This window comes from Sylvia atricapilla, chromosome 5 (genome assembly GCF_009819655.1).
Source record: "Sylvia atricapilla isolate bSylAtr1 chromosome 5, bSylAtr1.pri, whole genome shotgun sequence".
Taxonomy (NCBI): Eukaryota; Metazoa; Chordata; class Aves; order Passeriformes; family Sylviidae; genus Sylvia; species Sylvia atricapilla.
Genome location: NC_089144.1, coordinates 28089725 through 28112338, shown reverse-complemented (window position 1 = coordinate 28112338; position 22614 = coordinate 28089725). Strand labels below are relative to the sequence as shown.

General features: G+C 37.5%; 1 protein-coding gene across 1 annotated transcript in view; it reads right to left on the bottom strand.

Annotated features, from left to right (window-relative positions):
• CNTN1 (contactin 1) overlaps positions 1-22614 on the bottom strand; it is a 151575-nt gene that overhangs the window by 58057 nt on the left and 70904 nt on the right. Inside the window, exons 2-7 of the mRNA XM_066319035.1 lie at positions 15573-15702; positions 8156-8285; positions 5341-5513; positions 3303-3398; positions 1498-1704; positions 142-238 (exon numbers count right to left, since the gene is read on the bottom strand). Coding sequence (XP_066175132.1) covers positions 142-238; positions 1498-1704; positions 3303-3398; positions 5341-5513; positions 8156-8285; positions 15573-15684 — 815 coding nt within the window. The 5' untranslated portion in view covers positions 15685-15702. The remainder of the gene's footprint in view (positions 1-141; positions 239-1497; positions 1705-3302; positions 3399-5340; positions 5514-8155; positions 8286-15572; positions 15703-22614) is intronic.

Here is a 22614-nt window from a genome sequence, read left to right as displayed (position 1 = left end):
GTAAAGTACAAATCAGCATGCTCAAGAACTGGTGGTTAAATTGCAGACTACAAAAAGAGCATTTGATCATGAAATATGTATTTTCCCTTTCTGAAATATGAAAGCAATTCGTGCTGTACAATAAATTTAAAACACACTTACTTTCCAAGAGCAAAACACTCCAGCGTCACGTTTTGCCCCAAGAGAGCGTATGTGTCCTTGAACTTCACCTTGATATCTGCAGGATATACTTTTGCTCCTAATATGAAAAAAAAAGATTCTAAGAAAAGGAATGTCAGAAAATTATACAGCTATTACAATTTCCACAGTTCAGCAAAACTTTTAAAATTCCAGACAAAATTCTTTATACTGAATAAAAAGCCTGTCAATTCATAACGTCTGACTAAGCACTGAACTTTTACTAGTAAGGCACAATTGTTTTACTCAGCAACTAGTTATCTTTCTCTGGATGACAAATCCTAACATCTTTTACAGAATTTCTAATTGCATTTGAAGCATGATTATGTACTCTGTGTGTGTGTAGACAAAAACCTGAGTCTGTTTTCCACAGGTTTTTTACTGGATATTTTGAATTATTTTAAATTTAAGCTCAATTTTTCTCAGTATGGGTATGAACGAGTGAGAGCAAGCACATCTACAGTTTAATAAGCACACAGGAATGTAAATGTAATCAAATCTCCTTTCTAGGAATCCCTGTAGAAACCCTCTTGCAGTTCTAGATGAAGATGGCAATGTGAATACTGGAATATTTGGTCATAACAATGGAATAATACTGGTCAAAGATTGCTAATTTGAAATTATGCTAATTCAATCCATAGTTTGGAAAACTGTACAGATAAAAGGGTCGCTGAGAAATTGATGATCTGTTTATGAGAATCTAGTGACTGAAAATCTGAAGTGGGAAAGGGAATTTGGTTCCTTTTTGGAAAACATGCGGTTCTCCTGAAGAAACGGTGACAAATAATCAAGTAACACAAAACCACAGAGATGTCTTAGGAGATTGACTATGAGACAAAAAGCTCTTAGGCCACCATTGGATAGGAAGGTTCATTGGGAAAAAGGATTTCCCTCTTTCATGGAGGATTTTCTGGGGGAAAAAAAAAATAAATCCTGAAGCGTTCATCAACATCTGAATGAAGTTTCTGCTTTCCAGTCATAGTCCTTTGAACCAATGCCAAGACTAGAAAACATACTGAAGATTTTGGGATGAGATCAGAGGCTTATCGCATAAAAGAGATGGGGATTCTGGAGATAAGAACTCTGTTCTCAATGATTTGAAAGGAAGTTTGTGAAATAATCCATGGAGATTTCTTTCACAAAGTTTTCACTGTGTATGGGCATGATTTGTACTTCTGTACTGTACCAAGTAACATTGTGCAGTAGCCATTAAAACTTTCCATATATTTCTCCTTACAGAAATGAAAGTAGTTATGAATTAGCAAAATCTTAATACAAACAGTTAGAATGCTGTGCATAGTATTTCCAATAAATACTTACGATCAGATTGCGGAATAAGTGGAATAAATTTACTGAATACACTCTTTGTTATGGAAGGGCTGGACACAAAACATGAATAATTGCCCCTATCTGATGCTTCCACATTTGCGATGTAGAGATTGCCATTTGTCTGTGACACAAATCGTCGTTTGTCCAAAGCAATGAACACTGGGAACTCATTTAGAAGCCAGCGATAACTGAGATCATCTGGAAGAAAATATTTTAGTCAATATTAAAACTCAACACTTTCAGTTATTTAAATCACAGAATACTGTCTGCATATAACTCATTTGAGTCTGATTTCTGGGTTACAGATCTTGTTTTTGGAGAGGCAGCTGTGGGAGAGAGATTTATACATGTCTCTACAGCCAGCTTCTTCCTGTCTACACTGAACACTGGGGCACTGCTGCTGTCAGTGCAGGTTACTGGAGACCAGGGTACAGTGTGCGTACCTTGCTCTGGGCACAACGATCCCACAGGAACTGGAGTGTTATGGTATGAGAGAGGCAGCTGGGTTTTGACCTTATGCAACTGAGAAACCATGAAGTTTTCACCAGTCTGATTTAGACAAAACCTTACAGTATTTTAACTAGTAATATGTCTCCATTCTTCAGTTCCTTGCAATGCTTAAACTGAGCATGTGTCTTGGGTTATGTAACCGAAAAATGTTTATTCTATTCCATCTGTTGAAACTGGCTGGGGAGGTGTTTTCTTTATCTCTTTTAACTATGGAGGCTGGTTAATGCCTTTTAACGAGGCGACTGCCTTCTGGTAATGGGCCAGCTGTTAAAGCCAGGTGTTTCTTATCTCTTCCATGACATGTCCACCCTCCAGATGAAGTCTTCTGTTAATGGGACATTAAGGCTCACCCATGACATTACACATTACATCACCTCATCCATTGTGAGATGCTCCACCCAGTGGGGGGAGCCAAACCACCCCTATCTAGATAAAAACTGACATAGGAAAACCAAATATCCAGTGTTCCCACTGGACTCTTGGAGGAAGACCAGACCCATCTCACCATTACTGGACCCTTTCTACAGGACCATCTCTACTCCAACAGAACCACATCTGCCACTCCAGGAGGGCTTACTTTGGACAGCTTCCAACATCCTGACCAACAGGGTGTCAGGTTGTATTTCTGATTCTGTCAGGGTTTCTAGGATTTTTGTTCATTTGCTTTTGGTGGTTTTTTTTTTTTTGGTTTGTTGTTTTTGTTCTTGTTTTGGTACTACTACATTTGCATTCTTAATATTCCTAATAAAGAACTGTTATCCCTATTCCCAAATCTTCGCCTGAAAGCCTCTAATTGCAAATTTGTAATTGGAAAGGGGAGGTGGTTTACATTCTCCATTCGAAGGGAAACTCCAGCTTTCCCTGGCAGATACCTGTCTTCCAAACCAAGACAGCATGAAAACTAAATCATTATTCCATTTTACAAAGTAGAAGAGATTCTAACGGCCAATTTCATCTCTCATGATGCAACTCCAGATGCTTGAGATTACAGGATAATGCCTGCAGAGCTCTTCAGTAGCTAATGATGAGAAAAAGTCACTTCCAGAGAATAAATAACCTCAACTTTGACCCTCTGGGGGTGCTTCTGATGTTCCACAATTTTAACAGAATCATAGCAGTTGATGTGACTTTTCTAGATGGAATGAATTGTCAACATATGGTCAACAACAAACATATTCAAAACAGAAACCTAACCTAAATTGTAATTCTCCAGCTGCATGGAAGTTAATATTAATTTATCTTTTACTCTTAAGACATTGAAAATGAAGCACTTTTAGCTGAATTACCTGGGTAGTGGTAAGGGGGCTCACAAAGAAGCACTGCTCCAACACCTTCTCGCACTTTAACCTCATAACGCTCCTCAGGTGGAAAAGGATCCAGATCTAGTTTTTTAAAAAGAAAGGGGAGGAGAATAGGGATTTTAGCTACAGTAACTTTTTATTATTACCATTACTTTCAATCCTGTAGAGATTAGTCTAGAAATACATCAATACATGGCAGATAGAAACTTGTTGACCCCTAATGCCAGTTTTGCTTATTTGTCATTACCAAATGAATTTTTACAGTATTTTCGTTATCATAATTGTAAATGCCAAGGGAAAGAAAAAAGTGATGTGAGCTTTATCCCTAGAAGTGGCTCAGTTTAAAATACTTTAATGTGTTTTAAGGCAGTGGATCTAAAAAGTATGCACAGTATTCTCAGATGGGCCAATGGATAAAGTACATGAGGGAATGTGGGTTTTGTTCCATAGTTTCAGTGAATTTGACAGCAAAACAAAATTACAGCTGGTCAAGACTTTTGAACTCTTCTAAACTGTGCTTGACATTTCTCAATCAGTTTATGCATAAGCAAAAGAAAAAAACTTTACATTAAAGATCATACATTTTCTAGATTAGTTTTAGAAACTCTGTTCAGTTCTTTAGAAACAGTGATTGTAGAAAGAAATGGTCTTTTACAGGTGATGATTAAAAAGGTGGAAGGAAGAAGTACAACAGTATAAAGAATGAAAGCAGGCTTTTCTAAAACAGATATTTATCAGTTTTCGGCTATCTTTTCACTATTCCTTACCTCTTTAGTTTACATATTGAAACACTGTATATCAGAGTTCTGTTTAGCATAATTTTTCAGTACACTATCAACATTCAGCTCATGCAGCCAGTGAGCTGGTGGGCAGAAAACACGCCTCAAACTGTTTTGGTTCTATTATTTTCATCTGTTAGGTTTACTGTCTTAATTTTTTTATCCCACTGATAATTCAGGATAGACAGGACCGAAGCCTGCTTTAGGTATAAATTAATATCTCATAAAGAGAATGTTGATGTTTTCTCCATTAAAAGGCAGTAACAACCTGGCCACCAACGGTTTTTTCTAGAAGATACACTGGGTAAATACAGATTAAGACTATATCAACGATGATATGATCCATCAGTTCATTATAGCTTCTGACTTTCCCCAGTATTTGTGGTCCCACAGTCTCACAAGTACTATCAGAAAGCTTAAGTTTTCATTTGATGTCTGATCTTCTACAGCAAGGAGTGAATTCTACTTATGGAGGCTGGTTAAAGAAGCATCAAACCCTTAGTGTCAGGGCACCCAGGGCTTTGTGAATGGGCCCCAGTTAGAGTGGATTCCTTTTTTTTGGGATTCTTTTTTTTTGCCCGCTGATGGTAAAATATACCCAGAGAGAAGGCAACTTAAGGCAAAATAAAACAAAAATCCAAAACACTGTCTTAAGTCCATAAAATTTTGCATTAATCTTCATTTAGTACATCCATTTTTTACAATTAATGTATTTGGTGATATGCAGGTCTGTACACGTACATGTCTTCACAAGACTAGTTCATGATTGTCAGAAGCTGACAGAAATTTCCCCCAGAGTGATTTTTTCATTGTAGCCTAGGAGTCAGGGCATACTTTACTAGCAAGTACTGTGCCTTACTCCTGCAGTTGTGTTTGTACTACACCTCATCACCATATGCCCTAATTCAAGTCTTTCTTCTGTGACTATTTCCCCTCAGGTCCCACCATGACTTTAAAAGAGTCTGGACATTATTATCTCTGGCTTCACGAGTCACTTCAGTTAATAATTTAACAGTAACTCACTGGGAAGGCTGTTATGTTACATCAGCTGAATGCTAAAGATTATAAAATGCTTCCAAACTTGTTTTGTGTCTCCAGACTCTCCAGACTAAGGCACTTAAGATACTGTTTTTACAGAGTAATACAGATACAGTACACGTTAGCAGAATACACTGCAGTGTAAAACACTGCCTATTCCTACCTAACCATAATTTTTCTATATTCTGACATAAACAATGGCTTACATCCAAAACTCAGAGTGGCTTCACTGCTTCTGACAGTTCCAAAGATATTTGACACTACACAGACGTATTTTCCAGCATCCCTTGATTTCTCTGGATTGTTGATAACAAGTCTGCCTCCCACCATACTGTAGCGCTCCTTTGTTAAATCAATATCCCAGTTGTTGAGCTTCCACCTATTAAAAAAGAAAAGCTAGATGTAAGATTTGGCCCCAAAAAGCAAACCTGGTAAGAAATATGATGTGAAAAATAACTCATAAATGCTGAAAAACTATGCCAGAAGTTATTAATATACTTCTATAAAAGTCTTAAGTTTTCATTCAGCAAGAGGCACAGATATGAACTCCAGAGGTCTTTTAAATGTAACAGTGTCAGTTTTTCCTTCTTAGAGATGTGACACAGTTTGTTAAAACCTAATTGCTGGCCAAGCAGTAAGAGATGCTTGGGCTGGCTGTGAATGAGCTAGCCAATTAGCAAACACGTGGATTTTAAACACGTCACAAATAATATCTAAGGTCAGACTGGATAAAAATATACTCCCTTTACACTTTTAAAGTATGGGGTAATGAGAGTTTTGTAAACCTGCTGCAGATGTTTTATAAAACACAACGTGCCAGTAAAGTCAATGAAAAAAACAGGCATGCTTCAAATAAGACCTACTTACTACTACTCCAGTAAATCGCTGGACACTCTTCCCTTAGTTCTGGTAAAACCCCACAGCCAATTCACTGAATTACCAAAATTTAACTCGAGGGATTATGACAGAAACTGGTGGCCCAGTTCTGACCGATATCTACTTATTTTAAGAAATGTTAAAAAATATGGAGCAGGTACCAGCGCTCATGATTTATATTTGTGTCTGTTACTGTGTCCACGAGAGGGAGCCCGTTACCTTAGAAAGGAACTGCCTGGTTCCTATGCACAAATAGCTAAGATGCAACTTTAATATGTTTAAAAATCATAAAATTATTTCTGCATAAATATTTTAGTTTTTCATAAGGTAAAATTAGGTATAAGTATTTGATAATCCTAACATACACACCACCTGTTCATTCACTATTGAAGATGTACCAAAACATGGAGGGGTCTCATTTGGAAGTTGAACTTGCAATTGTCATAGAAAGAAATAATAATAATAAAGAGTGGCATGAATAAAAATAATAATTTTTTAAAAATCTAATGAAATAGAAGAATTTTAAAGATGCAGCAAATAGCATTTTGATCATGTAGAATTTTAGAAGTATCACTTTAGTCCTATGAGACATACTATTATATGTCTGTGTTAGAAAAAATAAATATATCCTCTGTTCAGAAATATCTAGGTATAAATGACAGCTCATCCTGCAATGAAAATGGCATGAAAGACTTATTTATCTCCGAGATAGAAGAATTTTGGCTCAATAACTCTTAGAGTGCTGGGATGAAGATAGTGTATTGAGGTATACTGCAAATTATGTGTCAGGAAATAAGAAATGTGGCCTTATTCTGTATTGAAATTATCCTCATATCACCTATCAGGGCTAATTGTCAGATCTGTTCCTCGACAGAGAAGCTCTGGAGGTGCAATGCAATTCTTTGAGAATGATTTTACTAGTTCAGATTTTGCTGAGCCCACAACAGATAAAGAAGAAAGTCAAAATTTATTTAGAGCCTGAAATCATCTATAGATGGTGTGTTTACAGTCTTGCAGACAGGGTTGAGGGAGTCTCTGGACCAACTGGAAGGGATGGGGAAATACATCAAAGGGTATCAAATCTTAGCATATGTGATCTCTCCACACTTTCCAAGCATGGCAAGAGGAAATAAGTACAACAAAATGTCATGTAGCAGGATCATATTCAAATGGTGGTTCTGTACAGGTAGACAACCTGTTAGCATATTTTTTAAAGTGGCAATGAAGATTGAATAAGCTGTTTTGATGGAGGAATACCATAGTTGACCACAATACTGTAGTAGATTTAAAAGAGTTGCCGGAAGACTTGATCGGTTTTTCTGTTCTAGAAACCAGTCTGGGAGCACACATAAGTGAGTACTGAGGGCAGGTCATAGGGTAATTTACTGAAGTGGATCTCTTTTGCTGGCAAGATATTGTGCCTGTTTTTAGTGCAATGACAGCAGTTTTCTGCCTATGATCAGGCTGTAATTTAGTCACGGTCTTAATACTGATAATCTTAAGTACATTTCTCTTTACACAAAGAGCAGATAATGGCTGGCAAACTCATAAGAACTCACAACAAAGCATTGCTTTATACAATAATATAATTATTGTGAAATAAGTCATATGGGAATCTGTATTAAAACTAATTGAAATATTTCTTCAGAATGAAGTTTTTAATGTCTTCTGTTGCATAGCTGACACATTCTTGATCTCTGCTCTGCAACACAATGGACGCAAAACCAACATGGCATGTAGAATATCCAGGTTTAACAATCAATACTTCTCATTTTGAAGCAAAATAGAATTAAAAAAGCCATTCTGAATCAAAAAGAACAAAGACTCAAATCTCAGTCAACCTCAGCATAAGCTGTAAAGACAGCCTCTGAATTTTTTTAAAGTCACTTTTTAAAAAAAAAAATGCATACAGATCAGTATTTCTTTCAAACGCTAAAATATTTAACACAATATACTGTTTTTAACCCTGATTAGACATTTTGGCAAATCAAATCAAGGTTGAGTCTTACTCAAGAATTGCATGTCTTTCAATTTTTTCACACCTTGAAGACTTTGCTCCAACCTCTTAAGACAGTCAATCATTTAATAACACAATCTGAAATAGCTGCTGAATAAAATACAGAAGATCTGAAAATGAGATGTTACCTGTAAGTAGGAAAAGGAATTGCTCGAGCTCTGCAGTTCATTGAAACTTGTCCATCTGAAGATTCCTCTGGATAGATGGTATCAATAGGCTGCTCCTCAAAAACAGGTCCATAACCTTTGTTCCCTTCCTCTGAAAACAGAATAGACTTTCAAATTAATCACTTTTTAACTAGCAGTCAAACTGAAGACAAATTCGCATCACACATTCAAGAATCAAAATGTGAAGGTAAAACAGTCAGTCACCCGAAGTTAAATTCTGCGTGCTTTAGCAGAACTTAAATCAAGTTATGACTTTTTACTCATGCCCTTAAAAGCACTGCGTTTGGTCCTAAAGCGTTTTAGACTAAATTAGACAGTTTTTAGGAAACCTCAAAAAAGAAGAAAGAATCTCTCTATATACCTAAGGAATGTGAATTACATGAGTGTGAAAATACCACACATACATAAAACACTCTTTCTGAAGATATCTTTTTCATTGTTTCTAAATTCCCTATTCATAGATGGAAACTGGATTACAGAACTAGAAGAAGACCATTTGCAGATAAGACCATTGCAGAAGCCCTTTTGGCTTCAAATCTGGGGAAAAAAGTCACCATTTCCCTTGAGGACAGAAGCAGGTACAGAAGACACTGTTACGCTGTGAGATAGATGGTCAGGCAACTTAGTTTTTAAAAACTAATTCATGTAATAAGAATTCTTTCAAAGAAGTGAAAAAGAGCAGCTAGAAAGGCACAGCTCTTGAACAATGGTCTGCCTTCTTTCATACTTTAAAGTACAACATGATATAAAAATCTACCTCTTGCTAGACCAAAAGAACTAGTTTCAGACTGAAAAGGCAAGATTCATGTACTTGCTCAGAGACTGGAAGGACTAAGCCAGAAACCTGATGGCACGTTCTGTGCAGTTCTTAAATATGAATACAAAATAACAACAGCCTCTAGCAGCAAATAGCCGTATCATATGCAGCTGACTCTTCCCCTTAGGACTCAAATGACAGTACAGAGCACTTAAGCACTTCATGGCATGCACTTTTAATGTGGCCAGCACTATTAATTATACTGAGTGAACGCCTGCTTCTCACACCTATCAAATGTGCTTTATAAGTGCACTTCTGCTGCAATCTATTATGAATCTGGTTTCAGGTGTCTCTCTGAGCAGAATAAGATCTGCACACTGAATTTCAGGTATGGCAAACAATAAACCTTTCATTTTCTGCCACAAGGAGAGTGTGGACCACTGATATGAAACAGCACATTGGAGAAAAGAGAAAAAAGAGAAGAGAAAGGGGTTGAAAAAAGATCTGCAAGAAATACCCACACTTTCAATGAAGAACCACGACTGTGTGACAAAATTTGGAGAGTGACAAAGGGAAGACTAAGAGTAAAAGGAAAAGCATCAGCTCACTGAAGTTGTGCCTACATGAAAAAGAGAAATAGAGAAAGAAAAAAAATGGACATATTAGGCAAACTGAGGATGTGATAAAGAGCACCTTTCCTATGTTTGGGTTCTGCTTTAGACAAGAGGATATCTGACAGTATCTCAAACAGTGCCCTATGTTTTGGGTAAATTTCTTGTGATTTGTATTTTAAATTGGAGCAGCAGCTATCACCTGACTATTGGGGGCATTCTTCAGTGAATTCTGAAAACAAGACTTAGACCTCTCAATAGTGCTAAAACATATTAGGAAATCTATGTAAAGGTCAAGAATTTTTTTTTTTTCAACTGATGAGATTATGGAGCCTGTATAAGAATCTTTCTCTCTGGAAGGTGGTCCTGTCATCCGTTCTCTAAGTGACATTTTCTAATGAGTCTTCTCCTTCTCTTTCTGCTTCCTGTACACCTATCTATTTCCCTGGCACTTAATGTTGCCAAAAGCGGCTGCCCGAGACAGTTGCTAGGTGTGAGTATTGATCTACCTGGAAGTGTTGTATCCAGTTACATATTTTAACATGAGAGAGGGACAAAGCTCTGCTGACATGGTGCATGGCTAGATTAATCTGGAGTGCTAAAGGATGCTGAACATAAAGAGCCTTGGTGTCATTCATTATCAGTTTAACTAAGTTGTCAGGCTCTGCAATAGCCTTGCAAGACCAGAAACCATTTGATATTTAGAAGTAGATCTCATACTGTTTTCAGTTTGTCAGGGAAATGAGGACCCACTCGTGTCTGAGACACTCATGCTCAGAAACAAGATTGTCTGGGAAAGAGCCAAAGTATCTCTACCAGGCCTGCAGGAACACAAACAGGGCACATTTTTGAGCACTGTGATCACCAAATACATTATGATTATTTATTGACGAATGTCAGACGCTCAGCAGTAGCGTGAAATGGTCTTCTAGGTTCCAAGCAGTGACAAGACAGACAAGGTAAACAGGTACTAAGTACATCCATCCACTTCTTTTTTTTTAAGAAAATTATTACCTCTCTTTAGAAAATGTGAATAATTCTGTATGCTATGATAAAAAGCTTTAAATAATGTAGATTCTAGTCATCAGTTCAGAAATGCTTTTCTGAACCTACTGTTCTGGAAAATGTCCAAGCATGAATAATTTAAGGTTTGGGGGCTTGATTGTTTTTACTTCTCTCAATCATGTGGGAAAAGTTGTACTTGGCATTCACGGGAAGCTTAGGTGCTGAAGCAGTAATGTGTTCATGCTGAAAAAATTCACAGCGTAGCCTTCACCAAGATAGAGAAGAGTACATCACAAGCACAAGTCATCAAGATCCTAAAGGGAAAAAATTTTCCAAGAGCCAGTCAGCACTCAAACAGAAAAGGTAACCACTCCAGCACTCCCACTTCATATTATATGAAAGACTACGACTGTCTTTGGGAAGGCTGCCTCTATTTTTCTGGACCCAAAGGAGCAGAATTACTTCTGTTTCATATGCGCCAGTGAGGACATTGGAGAGCCTCATAGTTAATGACGTAGTTTCTCCTTTATAACAAGTTTCAAGTATGAAAAGCTTCAGCCCCTGGCAGAGCAAGTTTCTCCACTTTTGTCTAACAAGGTACAGTTTTCTTATCTTCTCATACTGCCAAGAGGAGTACCAGACAATACCAATGACTGTATTTTAAACATATTCCCATTTGCCAATTCAATATTTAATTTTTTAGGTGGTTCTTCCTTAAAATTCTAAGTCAAAAGTCACTGAAGATCCTCCTTACATGTTGATCCTATGGGAGAGCTAGTGACTGGAAAATTAGGGATGAAATTAAAGTGCAGTAGCAATTCTGCACAATCTCCCCACACAAGTCTAGTGCATATGAAATACCAGCAGCACACTCAGAAATTCAGCATGCTGACTCACAGCATCCCCACGGAGTCATCAAAACAACTAACTTGCACTGAGAGGCTCTGCATCTTACTAGCTTTCTCGCTTAACCATCCTTCTCTAAAGTTTCAGTTCCTTCTGATTTTTGGAAATTTGGTTGCCTAAAAAGCAGAAGGGCTTTTGACATTTTTACCCCTGGACTACTGCCTCATTTTGTACAATTCAGAATTGTTTACCAGTGACAACCTGCCTTCTAAGGCATGATCTGACCCAAACTCAGTTACTGTCTGGCTCTGTACTACCAAATCCCAAGGTAAAAAGTAGAACAGTTTTAAGAGAAATAAATTATCAGAGGGACCTTTTTCATTATTTTTTCCTTTCATGGCCAAATGTAATCTACTATTAATTAAACATAATAAAATAGAGGGTCTTTGCAGCTTTTGATTAGTCTTTTGGATGGAAAAAACAAGCTGTAGCTGAAAACCAGTCAATTATTTTGGTGATAGGTTATTATCCCAAGTGAAGATGCACTTTAGTTCACTGATTTATATGGGAAGTAGCGGTTGACAGAAAAGTTTGAAATTCAGACTTGGGACATGAATCTAATGGGGAATCAAAGGCAACTTGATTGGAGTGTTGGAGAAATGTCAGGGGGAAGTGTAGAAGAGTCAAATATTATCAGTAATAGGCATGAAATAACTTTTTTGGCAGTGGACTGACAATCACTGACATGTTCCCTGAGGAGTGATTTGCTGCTCTCATTTGCCTTGCACTACTCAAAGTGCACTCTGAAAAGCAACCCTTGTAACAACTGTCTGTTTTATCAGTAACAGGAAGACCGAATTATTTATGGCTTTTTCACCAGCTTATATCTGCAAGACTACATTTCAAGCACTTATTTACCTGGAAAATAAATACTGCTCCTGTCTCGTTGCAGATGATCTCTCCCTATACCTCTGATGCACTGACTCATAAAATCTTTGCTTCCCTTAAGTAAGTGAACATTCACCACTGATGAGAAATGGCCAGCCAATGCAACAGTTCTCAATTTCTGCTTTTGATTACCACAAAATAGAACTGGCTAAAAAAATCAAGGTGTTTACACCAAAACAAACTCAGAATTTCTAGAAACGTATGTACTTCACTTTAGGAAACTTATTTTAGAATTTCCTGCAGTGAGAAAAACAACCATTTGAAATCAGCTCAGAATACCTGTCATCACTTCATGCCCAATTCTGAACATCTCAAGTCAGTGCAGCTTCAGGTATTGCAGCTCTCTGTTTCCCAAATATTTCTAGCTGTTAAAGCCTCGAAGTTCTCAATGCTCAGTCAAATACATGAATTCTGAATACTTTCAGGTTTTTTGGCTGGTATCTTTGAACCTGGGGACACCTATAGGGTGAGACAGCTCAAAACACAATGTATCTGCAAGCTATCCATTTCCTGGGTCCAGAGCAGTTAATATAATAGTAGGTCGATTTAGGAAGAACAGATTGCAAAAACCTGTATTACAGAGTCATAGATAAGTTTGCCAAAGGCAATTTACAGAGTAGCACCACCTAGAACTGTAGATCCAGCACCACAGAAGGCAAGAGGAGACAAATCTACTTCCAGAGAAAGTGAGTTTTACTAAAAGGTTCTAAAACAACTTCTTAAATACTCTGCTTTAAACATCTGCTTCCAGTTAACTTGTCTCTTCACTCTGCAACTTGGTCTCTCTAGATATTTAAATGAGAACTCATGATCTTCACTCAAAAACTGTCCCCAGTTTACACATCCTCCATTACTGTTGACACTGCCAGCATCCCCCTTGATAATATCACGTGTGAAAGAACACCTCCTAGGGCTGATCGCTTCATCACTCTACTTGTGCTCCTTCTTCTACTTCAGTATCTTTCACATTTTAACCACATTGAGAGTACTTCCAAGCAACATGTTCTATTTCATCTTGGTTACTGCAGATACTTATTTTCTGGATACAATGGCATTTTCATTGCGAAGAAATATATTCAAAAGGAAAATTTGGTAAGACTAACTGCCAGCAGCTCTCACACCCATTTGAAATGAGAAACCGTCCAGCAACATTTGAGTGCTGAGGCTGAGCAAAGACTGCAACACTAGATTTATATAACCTGGATGGGTGCCATAAACCCTAGATGACAGAGGCAGATTTTCTCTCCACTCAAAAGGTTATTTAATGATTTATGCGAAGTAGAGCAGGTTCAGGAGCAGAGAGTATGTGCACTACTCAGCCTCGCAGTAGAACACTGGCAGTAACAAACATACTCTGATTTTATAGAACTATGAATCTTCTACATTGGAGGGTGGTGCCATACTTTTAGAGATAATCACAGGTCTTAACTTTGGCTTTTGATGAAAAATGCAAGCAAGTATTTATTCCACAGCTGAAGATAAGTTAGGAAATTTCTTTGAATGGTGACAGCACTATTAGAACCTGCCCTGGATTCACAATCCTTCACACCAATGGCTCCAATCTTGTTGTGGGAAACTAAGAGTGCCAAGAACAGTCCAGTGAGAGATCAAACAAACCTTGCTATGACAGTGTCAGTGTGTGTTCACACTGCATGCAGTGTCATGACAGCATGCTTTGTTCTTCCTATGTCCCTTAGTTGTGACCCTCACAGCACACAACCTTCCACTGCCACCCTCAGGCACTGGCCAGCAGCTATGTTCTGGTGCCAAGGTTTTTTGGCTAATAGGCACAACAGTGATGTGCAGAATATACAGTAACATTAATCATCAGGTCCTGCCCATCAGGGAGTTACCTGAACATTTGTTTTCCTTGATTGACTCACCTCTTTTATTAACCAACGTCCAGAACTTATTTGGCCACTGCAGCTGATTGTTTTGCTTGATATCAACAGGTCCAGAGCAAAATCATGTGTGTAACATTACTGACAGCATTTCTCATTCTTTTATTATTATTATTATTATTATTATTATTATTATTCTTTCAGGAAAAGCCCAGTTCTGAATTATAGTGTTGAGTTTAAACTTTTAATTTTGATACTATCAGCAAGCCTCTTAACAAAGGAAAAAACTACTGAAATACACAGCAAATATATTGTGAAGGTATTGATTTTTATCAAGCATCAGTAAATCCTCCGTCAGACTCAGACATGGAGTAAAAGACAGCATTCAAAACCACAGAATAAAGCAATTTTCCTGCTAAACCAGAAATCATTCCTGTGACCTCTGGACTAATTTCTTAAAGGCAAGGAGCTTACAGCTTAAATCAGATTTTTTGACTCAATATAAGGAATATGGTCTCATGGTAGTGAAATAGAGGCAATGGCTGAAATGATATCCCAGGTTAAGCAAGTCTGTGACCCACAAAGTAGGGAAGGATCTAAAGCCTACTTTGAAATTAACCAAAACATTAGTACACAATGTTTGCACTTTTCAAAGATTGGTCAATATTTTGTGCATGCTCTGTTTACGCTAACAGTAAAATTCACCTCAGCAACTGAAACCCAGCATTCATTTAAATCGGCATGGAAATCTGAAACAAGTCTCGAAGTTGTTTGGAACAGTTGGAATTTTGCCTTTTCACAGACTTCCCTCTATCTCTAAAAATTGAATTAAAATTTTAATTGCAAACATTTCTCTAAATGCAGATGGTAGAAATATGACTCCAGAATGTTTTATTATTTATGGCCCCATCTCTATTTGTGAAAAATTTTATAATTTTTAATTAAAAATTGAAGTCAGAATATGCAGAACTACCCCACTGCATATAAAAACTACCACTACACTGGGCTTCTGAAAAATTATGCATTTTAGATGGTGTCCATAATATAGAATTTTTTTTCATTATTCTAAACATGTTGATTATCATTGCACAAGAGAAAACTGACATCCTTTTTATAATCTAGAGAAAGATGTCATTCTGTATATCAAATTAGACAATGCCAACTTTAAAGTTCAGATCTGTCTTTTTTCTAACTTATTATTATGACAGCCATTCTAATAAATATGTTTCCTGCCAGTTTCATTGTTCACATTTAGTAATTTGTTGTGTCTGCACAAATAAATTAAAGCCACACAAACATTCTAATTCTCCTTGAAACACATGAAACTAACAACAGTTACTTTAATGAATTAACACAGAAGATCATCTTACCTGTCAGGGAGTAGACAAAACACGGTGTAATAAGATGACAGATGAAAAACCAAATGGTTATCTTCTGTTCAGCCATTATCTCAAAAGGAATTGTGCACTGCAATACCATCATTCAGAGACCTAAAAATTCCTGTTAAAAAAAAGAAGAGAGAGTGAATTATTCGGACATAAGGCTTTAACTTTATCAATCACATTTGGCCTGGCAGATTATGCCACTAAACTGAAAACTGAAGAGTTAACATAGGAGAGAATCTTTTGAATAATAAATGCATCATCAGAATTTCTGGATCAAATTAATTCTTTCTTTTATTCAGAGAGCACTCTGAATAAAAGTTTTGGAGTACTCAGATTTTCTGGTGATAGTATAATATGGTAAATGTTAAAACTGAACATCCTTTTTTACATTTCTCTTCTGGATTCCATCTTCCATCTCAGTAAATACTACATTTCAATTAATGACTTCAAAGTCTGTAAAAAGAAGACTACAGTGAAACTGATTTTAAATTTTTAATATACAATTAATGGTCCTTTACACAGGTGGTTTTATTTTTTACAAGTTTCCTTTTAAATACCGAATATAATCATTATTGCAATGTCGTTTTCAAAGGTTTCTCTTTTTGATATGGGAGAAACTCTACCTGTACACTAAAACCATGGAAAAAATAGCATGCAGCTTCTTTTGAACATCCTAAGATTTTATAAATTATTTTTCAGACACTTCTGTAAAATTTGTTACTACTTTCAGTCAGCCGATTTTGCTAGCTTTTTGTTTCTTTCTGGGGACTACTATCTATTTCTTTAGGGAAATGTTTGTATTTGTCATCATGTAAGCAGCGTGAAATTCTCTAGGTTTTTTTGATGGATTTCTTGTCATGAATATATAACTACATCTTTTACATCCATCACACCTTGTTCTTGCTTCTTGATTGCTCCTGTGCCAACACTTGTTAAGAACTTCACACAAAGCAAGGCTTCCAGCTTATCACTGATAGAATATTGTATTTCAGGCACATGCTGGTATCATCCAGTCCACTCGGTATATTAATTTTGTTACTACTTCATTATAAAATATGCTTATACATACTTAAACACCCTTCAGTAAAATGCATCTCAGGATATGGTGCATGCTAAAAAAAGAAGACTCGTAGATTAGGGGTATTGTTTAATGGTGGACTTGGGCAGTTCTGGCTTAGCAGTCAGGCTCAATGATCTCAAGAGGTCTTCTTCAACTTAAGTGATTCTATGATTCTAATATTGCATTGCCACTTTTTGCAAGGTGTAATCTCCATGTTCCTGCTTTCCAACCTCTCAGGCCAGGAATCAATGACTCTGGCTATGATGTCCACCTTTTACCATGGCTCTTGCCCTTTCCACATAAAAATTTTTACTAAATCATTAATTTCTAAAATCCAGATATTTTAGATCTTGTTTTGAAACTGCCCCATTTCCCACCTCCAACAACAAGAAATCGGCAATTTTAAATTACAAAACACAAGTACAAATTTGTCTCATGTTTTCCCCTGAGGTGGCAACTAATGTGTCTTGGTCACTGGGGCCTTTTACTTGTCCTCTCCTTCTCAGAATAATGCTAAGATGTTCATTTGAACATGCCTCAAACAGTGAACTTTTCTTAGAATAGAGTTTCAGAAATGCTTCGATAAACTCAAACTACAGAAAAATGACAAGAAATATCACAAGAAAATCTTCCAGCTCAGAAATTAGAGGAGCTGTTGCATGTCACATTTTCCCCTTTTTTTAAAATAGAATAAATGCTTAATAAAAAGTTAAAAGCTACATGACCCTACAATTATGGCTGTTAGATGAAAACTGTGCTCAGCAAAACACAGACAAGAGTTAAACTGATTCCTCAGAACTGAGATTCATTTAGAAATATTTCATTGAAAAAGGCTCTTACATTGGTAACAAACACATATGCTTACTGTAGCTGGATCCAAGGAGAAAAATGTACTAAATGTCTTTACCTTTCCCCTTCTGTTGGCACTAAAGTTTCTTCAGATTCTGTCACACAAAGGATATTCACAACAATGTCAGGCATCTACCTTGACCAATGTATGAACTAGTGTGTCTGTATGATTCATCCAAATGATAGTGATAGGTTAGATCAAGAAATGACTTTGTATACTTCTCCAGCAGCCGTGCCCTGCCTATGACATCCTTGTGATACAACATTGCCTTGCCTGAAACATTTGTTTCCAAATGACCATTAAATTGCATAGTTATGCTGAAACAATGCACATAATTAAATAGTGAAGAAACAGGAACTCTTTGGGGAACAACGGTAATTACACAGCAGCTCATGGTGATAATAACTGTGTTCAAGTGTATTGATAGAGGAGATTGTTAAGAGCACTGTGTTCTCTGACATTATAGTCATAGATGGAAGATCCCTCCTCCCTCTCTTCAGCAGAATTTAGGTTCGATTTTGGAAAAATACAATGTCCTCTAGTTCTCTAAAAATCCCTTTTTGCTGGCTCAGAAAAAAAATGGTTTGAACAATGGCTCCAACAGCAGTAAACAAAAATTGTGTCAGTAAATTCTATAAATACCTTGTTTTATTCAGAGTCAATATCCTCCCTGCCAGGATTTAAACCCTTTCCCTACTCTCACTTGTTTCGGCTGAGTGGATTCTGTATATATAGCAGAGCCATCCCTCCTGATTCATCTCAGCTTGTGGGTGAGAAGCTGTTTCACATTGCTCTGCTGAATTTTGGCAGAACAGGCTGCTATGAGATGAGACAGCAGGCAGGTTATTGCTGTGTGTGTGAGGTGGCATAGCTGTGCAGTGTCACCACCCCACTGCCCAAGGAGTCATCCTGATGTATCCGAGGTAGCAGCACTGGTGCTGGAGGCAGCACTGCAGGCTGCAGTGCTCAGGCAACATGATCTACTTTTGCTTTACAGCTCTCAGCCTTTTTTCTTTGCAGAGTGAGAAGGATATTGCTGCCTAATTAAAAATCATTCCCCATTCAGCTGAGTCATTTTTTTCCTTTGAAAAAGCAGAGTGACTACATACTCAGACATACTTCTTTCAGTCCGCACAGTACATGATCTTTCTTCTTCCAATAAAAGCATCACAATTTCAGCAAACAAGTAAGACATTTTAAAATATGTAATAAAATGAGCAGGCATTTAACTGCAACCATGCCATGTTTAATTACTAACTAATGCTCATGAACACACTTAGGTCCCTTTTGACTGCTCAGTTTCCCAAAAGACCCAATCACCACTACAGAACCCTTGCTAGACTGAAAAAACACAATTTCTGGTGAGCTGTCTGGAGTGCAATCCTCCCAAAGGAGGTGGAAAAAACTGGAGCATTGGCTGCTGAATGGGAAGCCCGTTCCAGTTTGAACACAGGGTCCAGCCAGAGTGCTTCTGGAGGCTTGCAGTGTCTCGTGATGCTTCACGAGGATGAGAAGTGTTCCCAGGACACAAGGATAAACCTGTCTCTCTATAGTATTCAATTGTAACGATTCTTTCATCTCTCAAAATGCACTTTACAAAAATGTCTACATTTTCTGTTGTATCCTGTGTGGCTTTCTTCAGACCTTCAGTGCACTTTGGCATTTATTAAAAAGAAAATGACACCAAGAATAGCTATTTTACAGCTGTGGAAGTGGACAGTGTTTTCCAACACTTCCCTACTAAATCCAAATATGCAGATGACATCATCGTTTTGCAAGGACATAAAGCATTTATAGGCTAGGCACAAAAAGAAATTACAAACAGCAGGTAATTGAAGTCAATTGAATAAAGATTTTCAAGATCAAAGGCAGTAGAAATAAAGGTACATAATCTACCAGATTTGAAATCAAGGAGGGATAGGGATAGACAGGAGACAGTAGAGCAACAGTAAGGGATGCTGAAGGGGTGAAGAAGAGAGAAAGAAAAGATCTCAACACTACAGAGGGAAGGCATGCCATGTGGTACATGTAAGTGATCTGTGGGAAGATGGAAGCCCCAAAAGGGCCAGTAGGAAAGAAGGCAGAAAAGGAAAGTGAAGAAGATATTGGTAGATAAAGGTGTATGAGAATTACCAGTTGCCTCTGTCAGTAAATCTCAACATTTAAAATGGAAGACCTTCCCTGAACCTTGCTTGCCAAGACTTTCAGTGTGGGAGCAGTATGATTACTGCATCAGCCCCCAGCATCCACTCTGGGCTCCAGTCAGAAACCCCAAGTGCTGAAGGGGAAGAGAGGGGGCAGAAGAAAGTGTTAAGAGCTCTGGCATGGTACACTTAGCTAGAAGAAGTAAATCAAGATGCTTGTTATGATCGTCATTTCCTGGTATATTATGATAATTATAGACATTCAAGTTGTAGAATTGGTAGAGATTCCGTCCAGATTAGACTGTAAATAGATACAACAATCTAGAAGAAATGTGTGGTTCTCTACCCTTTTTCAAAAAATGAATATATATAATTGCAATAATTCCCTCGCAAATTAACACAGTGGCAAGTCATAATCAAAGTCTTTTAGGAGTCACACAATACTTCAGCCTAATCAGTGTTTTGTATTTGTTTTTACTTCAGACTCTTTCAGTGATTTTTGTAAGCATGTAATTGCTCCTCGTCTTTATTTTCTTAACAGACTTGGCCTTTTCTTCTATGATAAGTTACACATCACAGATTTTATTAGTTGCTCAGTATGTAGAAATACCAGAAAACGTTTTAACTTAAGAAAACAATTATGTACATTGCATATCATTTATTGTACCACTTTTGGTCCTTTTCTGCTATTTTGGCCTTTGCAAATTAATTTTGTGATCAATGAACATGTTTTGACAATCTAGGTAACAATGTGCCATTAAAAAGGGCACTGAATCTTGTTCCCAAGTCTGGCTTCTCAACCATCACCCACACACAATCCAATTTACTTCTGAAGCCAATTCTTTAGCCACTAGCATTTATAGCTTTCTGTATTACTGGAAAAGGAATGACAGTCAAGTTCCTTGACACTGCACAGATTTGTCTCATTCCAGTGGTCTGGGATTGCTGTAAGCAAAGTTCCAAGCCAGCCCTGTTCTTACAGCACTGCTGCATCTGCAGAAGATTTTAGGTGTTAGCTGGCTCTCACTTAGGAGTTCAAAAGTGACTTTAGTTCCCCTCATAAAGGCTTGTAGAAATACTTCATTTCCTTATGATTTCTGCAATTATAATCCCTGTTTTTGACAGATTTGTTCAAGTGGAAATGGAATCTCAAATCCACCGCTCACAGTACTGCCCACTGGCCCAAACAGTCCATCAGGAACAGTAGTGCTTCTAATATTTTCCACTTCACTCTATACAAAGAATATGGTTACACTCTCCCTTTCACATGAATGAAGTCCAGCTAAAAAGCTGATAGCCCGTAAGTAAGATGCTCTTCTTGAGCAGAATTTACAATTTCAAGGACAATATGCAATGACATAACAAAAAAGCACAAAGTTAGAGCAACATGCAGTCTAATTCTTCCCCTCCAGTAACTCAACATTTTTTAACTGGTTACAGGTGCTAAGTTACCAATAATTTAAAAAAGACAAACCCAGAATTGGTTCATTAAAATATTTTATAGGCTAAATTAGCAAGCAATTCTATTACTACTGCATAACTAAAACAGCTCTGTGATTTTGCTTAATAAACATTGGCTTGGAAATACAAAGAACCAGTAACTTGGAGGGGATCTGGAATTTACTATCATCTGGAATTAAATTTGGACAAAAAATGACAAGGAAGACAAGAAGGGATTCTTCAACAGCACCCATAACTAAAGGAAAACAAAAGATATAGTGTGGGTCCACTGCTAAATGGAGTGGGAACACTGGTTACAAGAGGATGCTCAAGGAGTGCTGATGGACACCCTAACAAAGCTGCTTGGAATTATTTTTGAAAGGTTGTAGTGATAAGAAAAGGTCCCTGAGTACCAGAAGAAAGCAAAGGGCACCTCAGTCTTCAAAAAAGTCACCCTCACAATCCTCAGAAAGCTGATATAGTGCCTCATTCTGGAGGCCATCTCTATCCACATGGATGACAAGAAAGCCATCAGGAGCAGGCAACAAAGATTCCTTAAAGGAAAATCATGCTTGACCAACATCATTGCCTTGTACAATAAAATAACTGCCTGGATGAATGAGGGGAGAACAGTGGGTATTTTCTAGCTCGACTTCAGCAAGGTTTTCAACACTGTCTTGCATAACAACCTCATAGGAAAATTCTGAAAGCACAGGCTGGATCTGGGAACAGCAAGGTGGATTGAGAGCTGGCTGCACAGCAGATCCCATAGTGTCATCATAAATGGCACAGGATTTAGTTGGAGTCCTGTCACTGTCAGACAGGTTCAGTACTGGGCCCAGTATGGTTTAACAGATTCATCAATGACTTGCATGAAGATGCATTCTCAGTAAGTTCACTGACAACACAAACCTGACAGGAGGGCTAATACCCCGGAGTTCTGTGAGCCCTTCAGAAGGGCCTCAGCAGATTTGAGAGATGGACAGGGAATAATTGTCTGAAATTCAATCAAGGCAAATGCAGGTTCCTGCACTTGAGGAAGAATGCACCAACACAGGCTGTATCATCCTTCCCATTTTCACAATTTCTCTCTGTTTTGTCTTTTTGTTATTTTGTCCTTATAGTTCACACAACTAGTAATATGTCTTATTTTTCTTATTTGCATTCACTGTTTCATTATGAATCAACATTAATTCTCTTCCTTACAAAGTCCTTAGAGCAGTCACACATCTGTCTCAGCCTGCAGTTAATCACCACCTCTATAACAAAGGGTCATCTGGTAATACCATTACAAACATGTATTTTCAGGAACATTAGGCATCTTCTAATTTGTGGCAAACTGAAGAACGCATCTTTACCATTCATCATTAATACAGTTTAGTTACTTTTCTTAAATCAGCTGCAAAAATATAGTTTTGAAATACTTTTCAGATCATGAAGTGTTGCTTAGTGGTGCTTACACACTGTCTTGAATTATCATGTCAGCAACAAAGGGTCCAACAGACAGTCCCTATCCACACTATTTATTCTCTC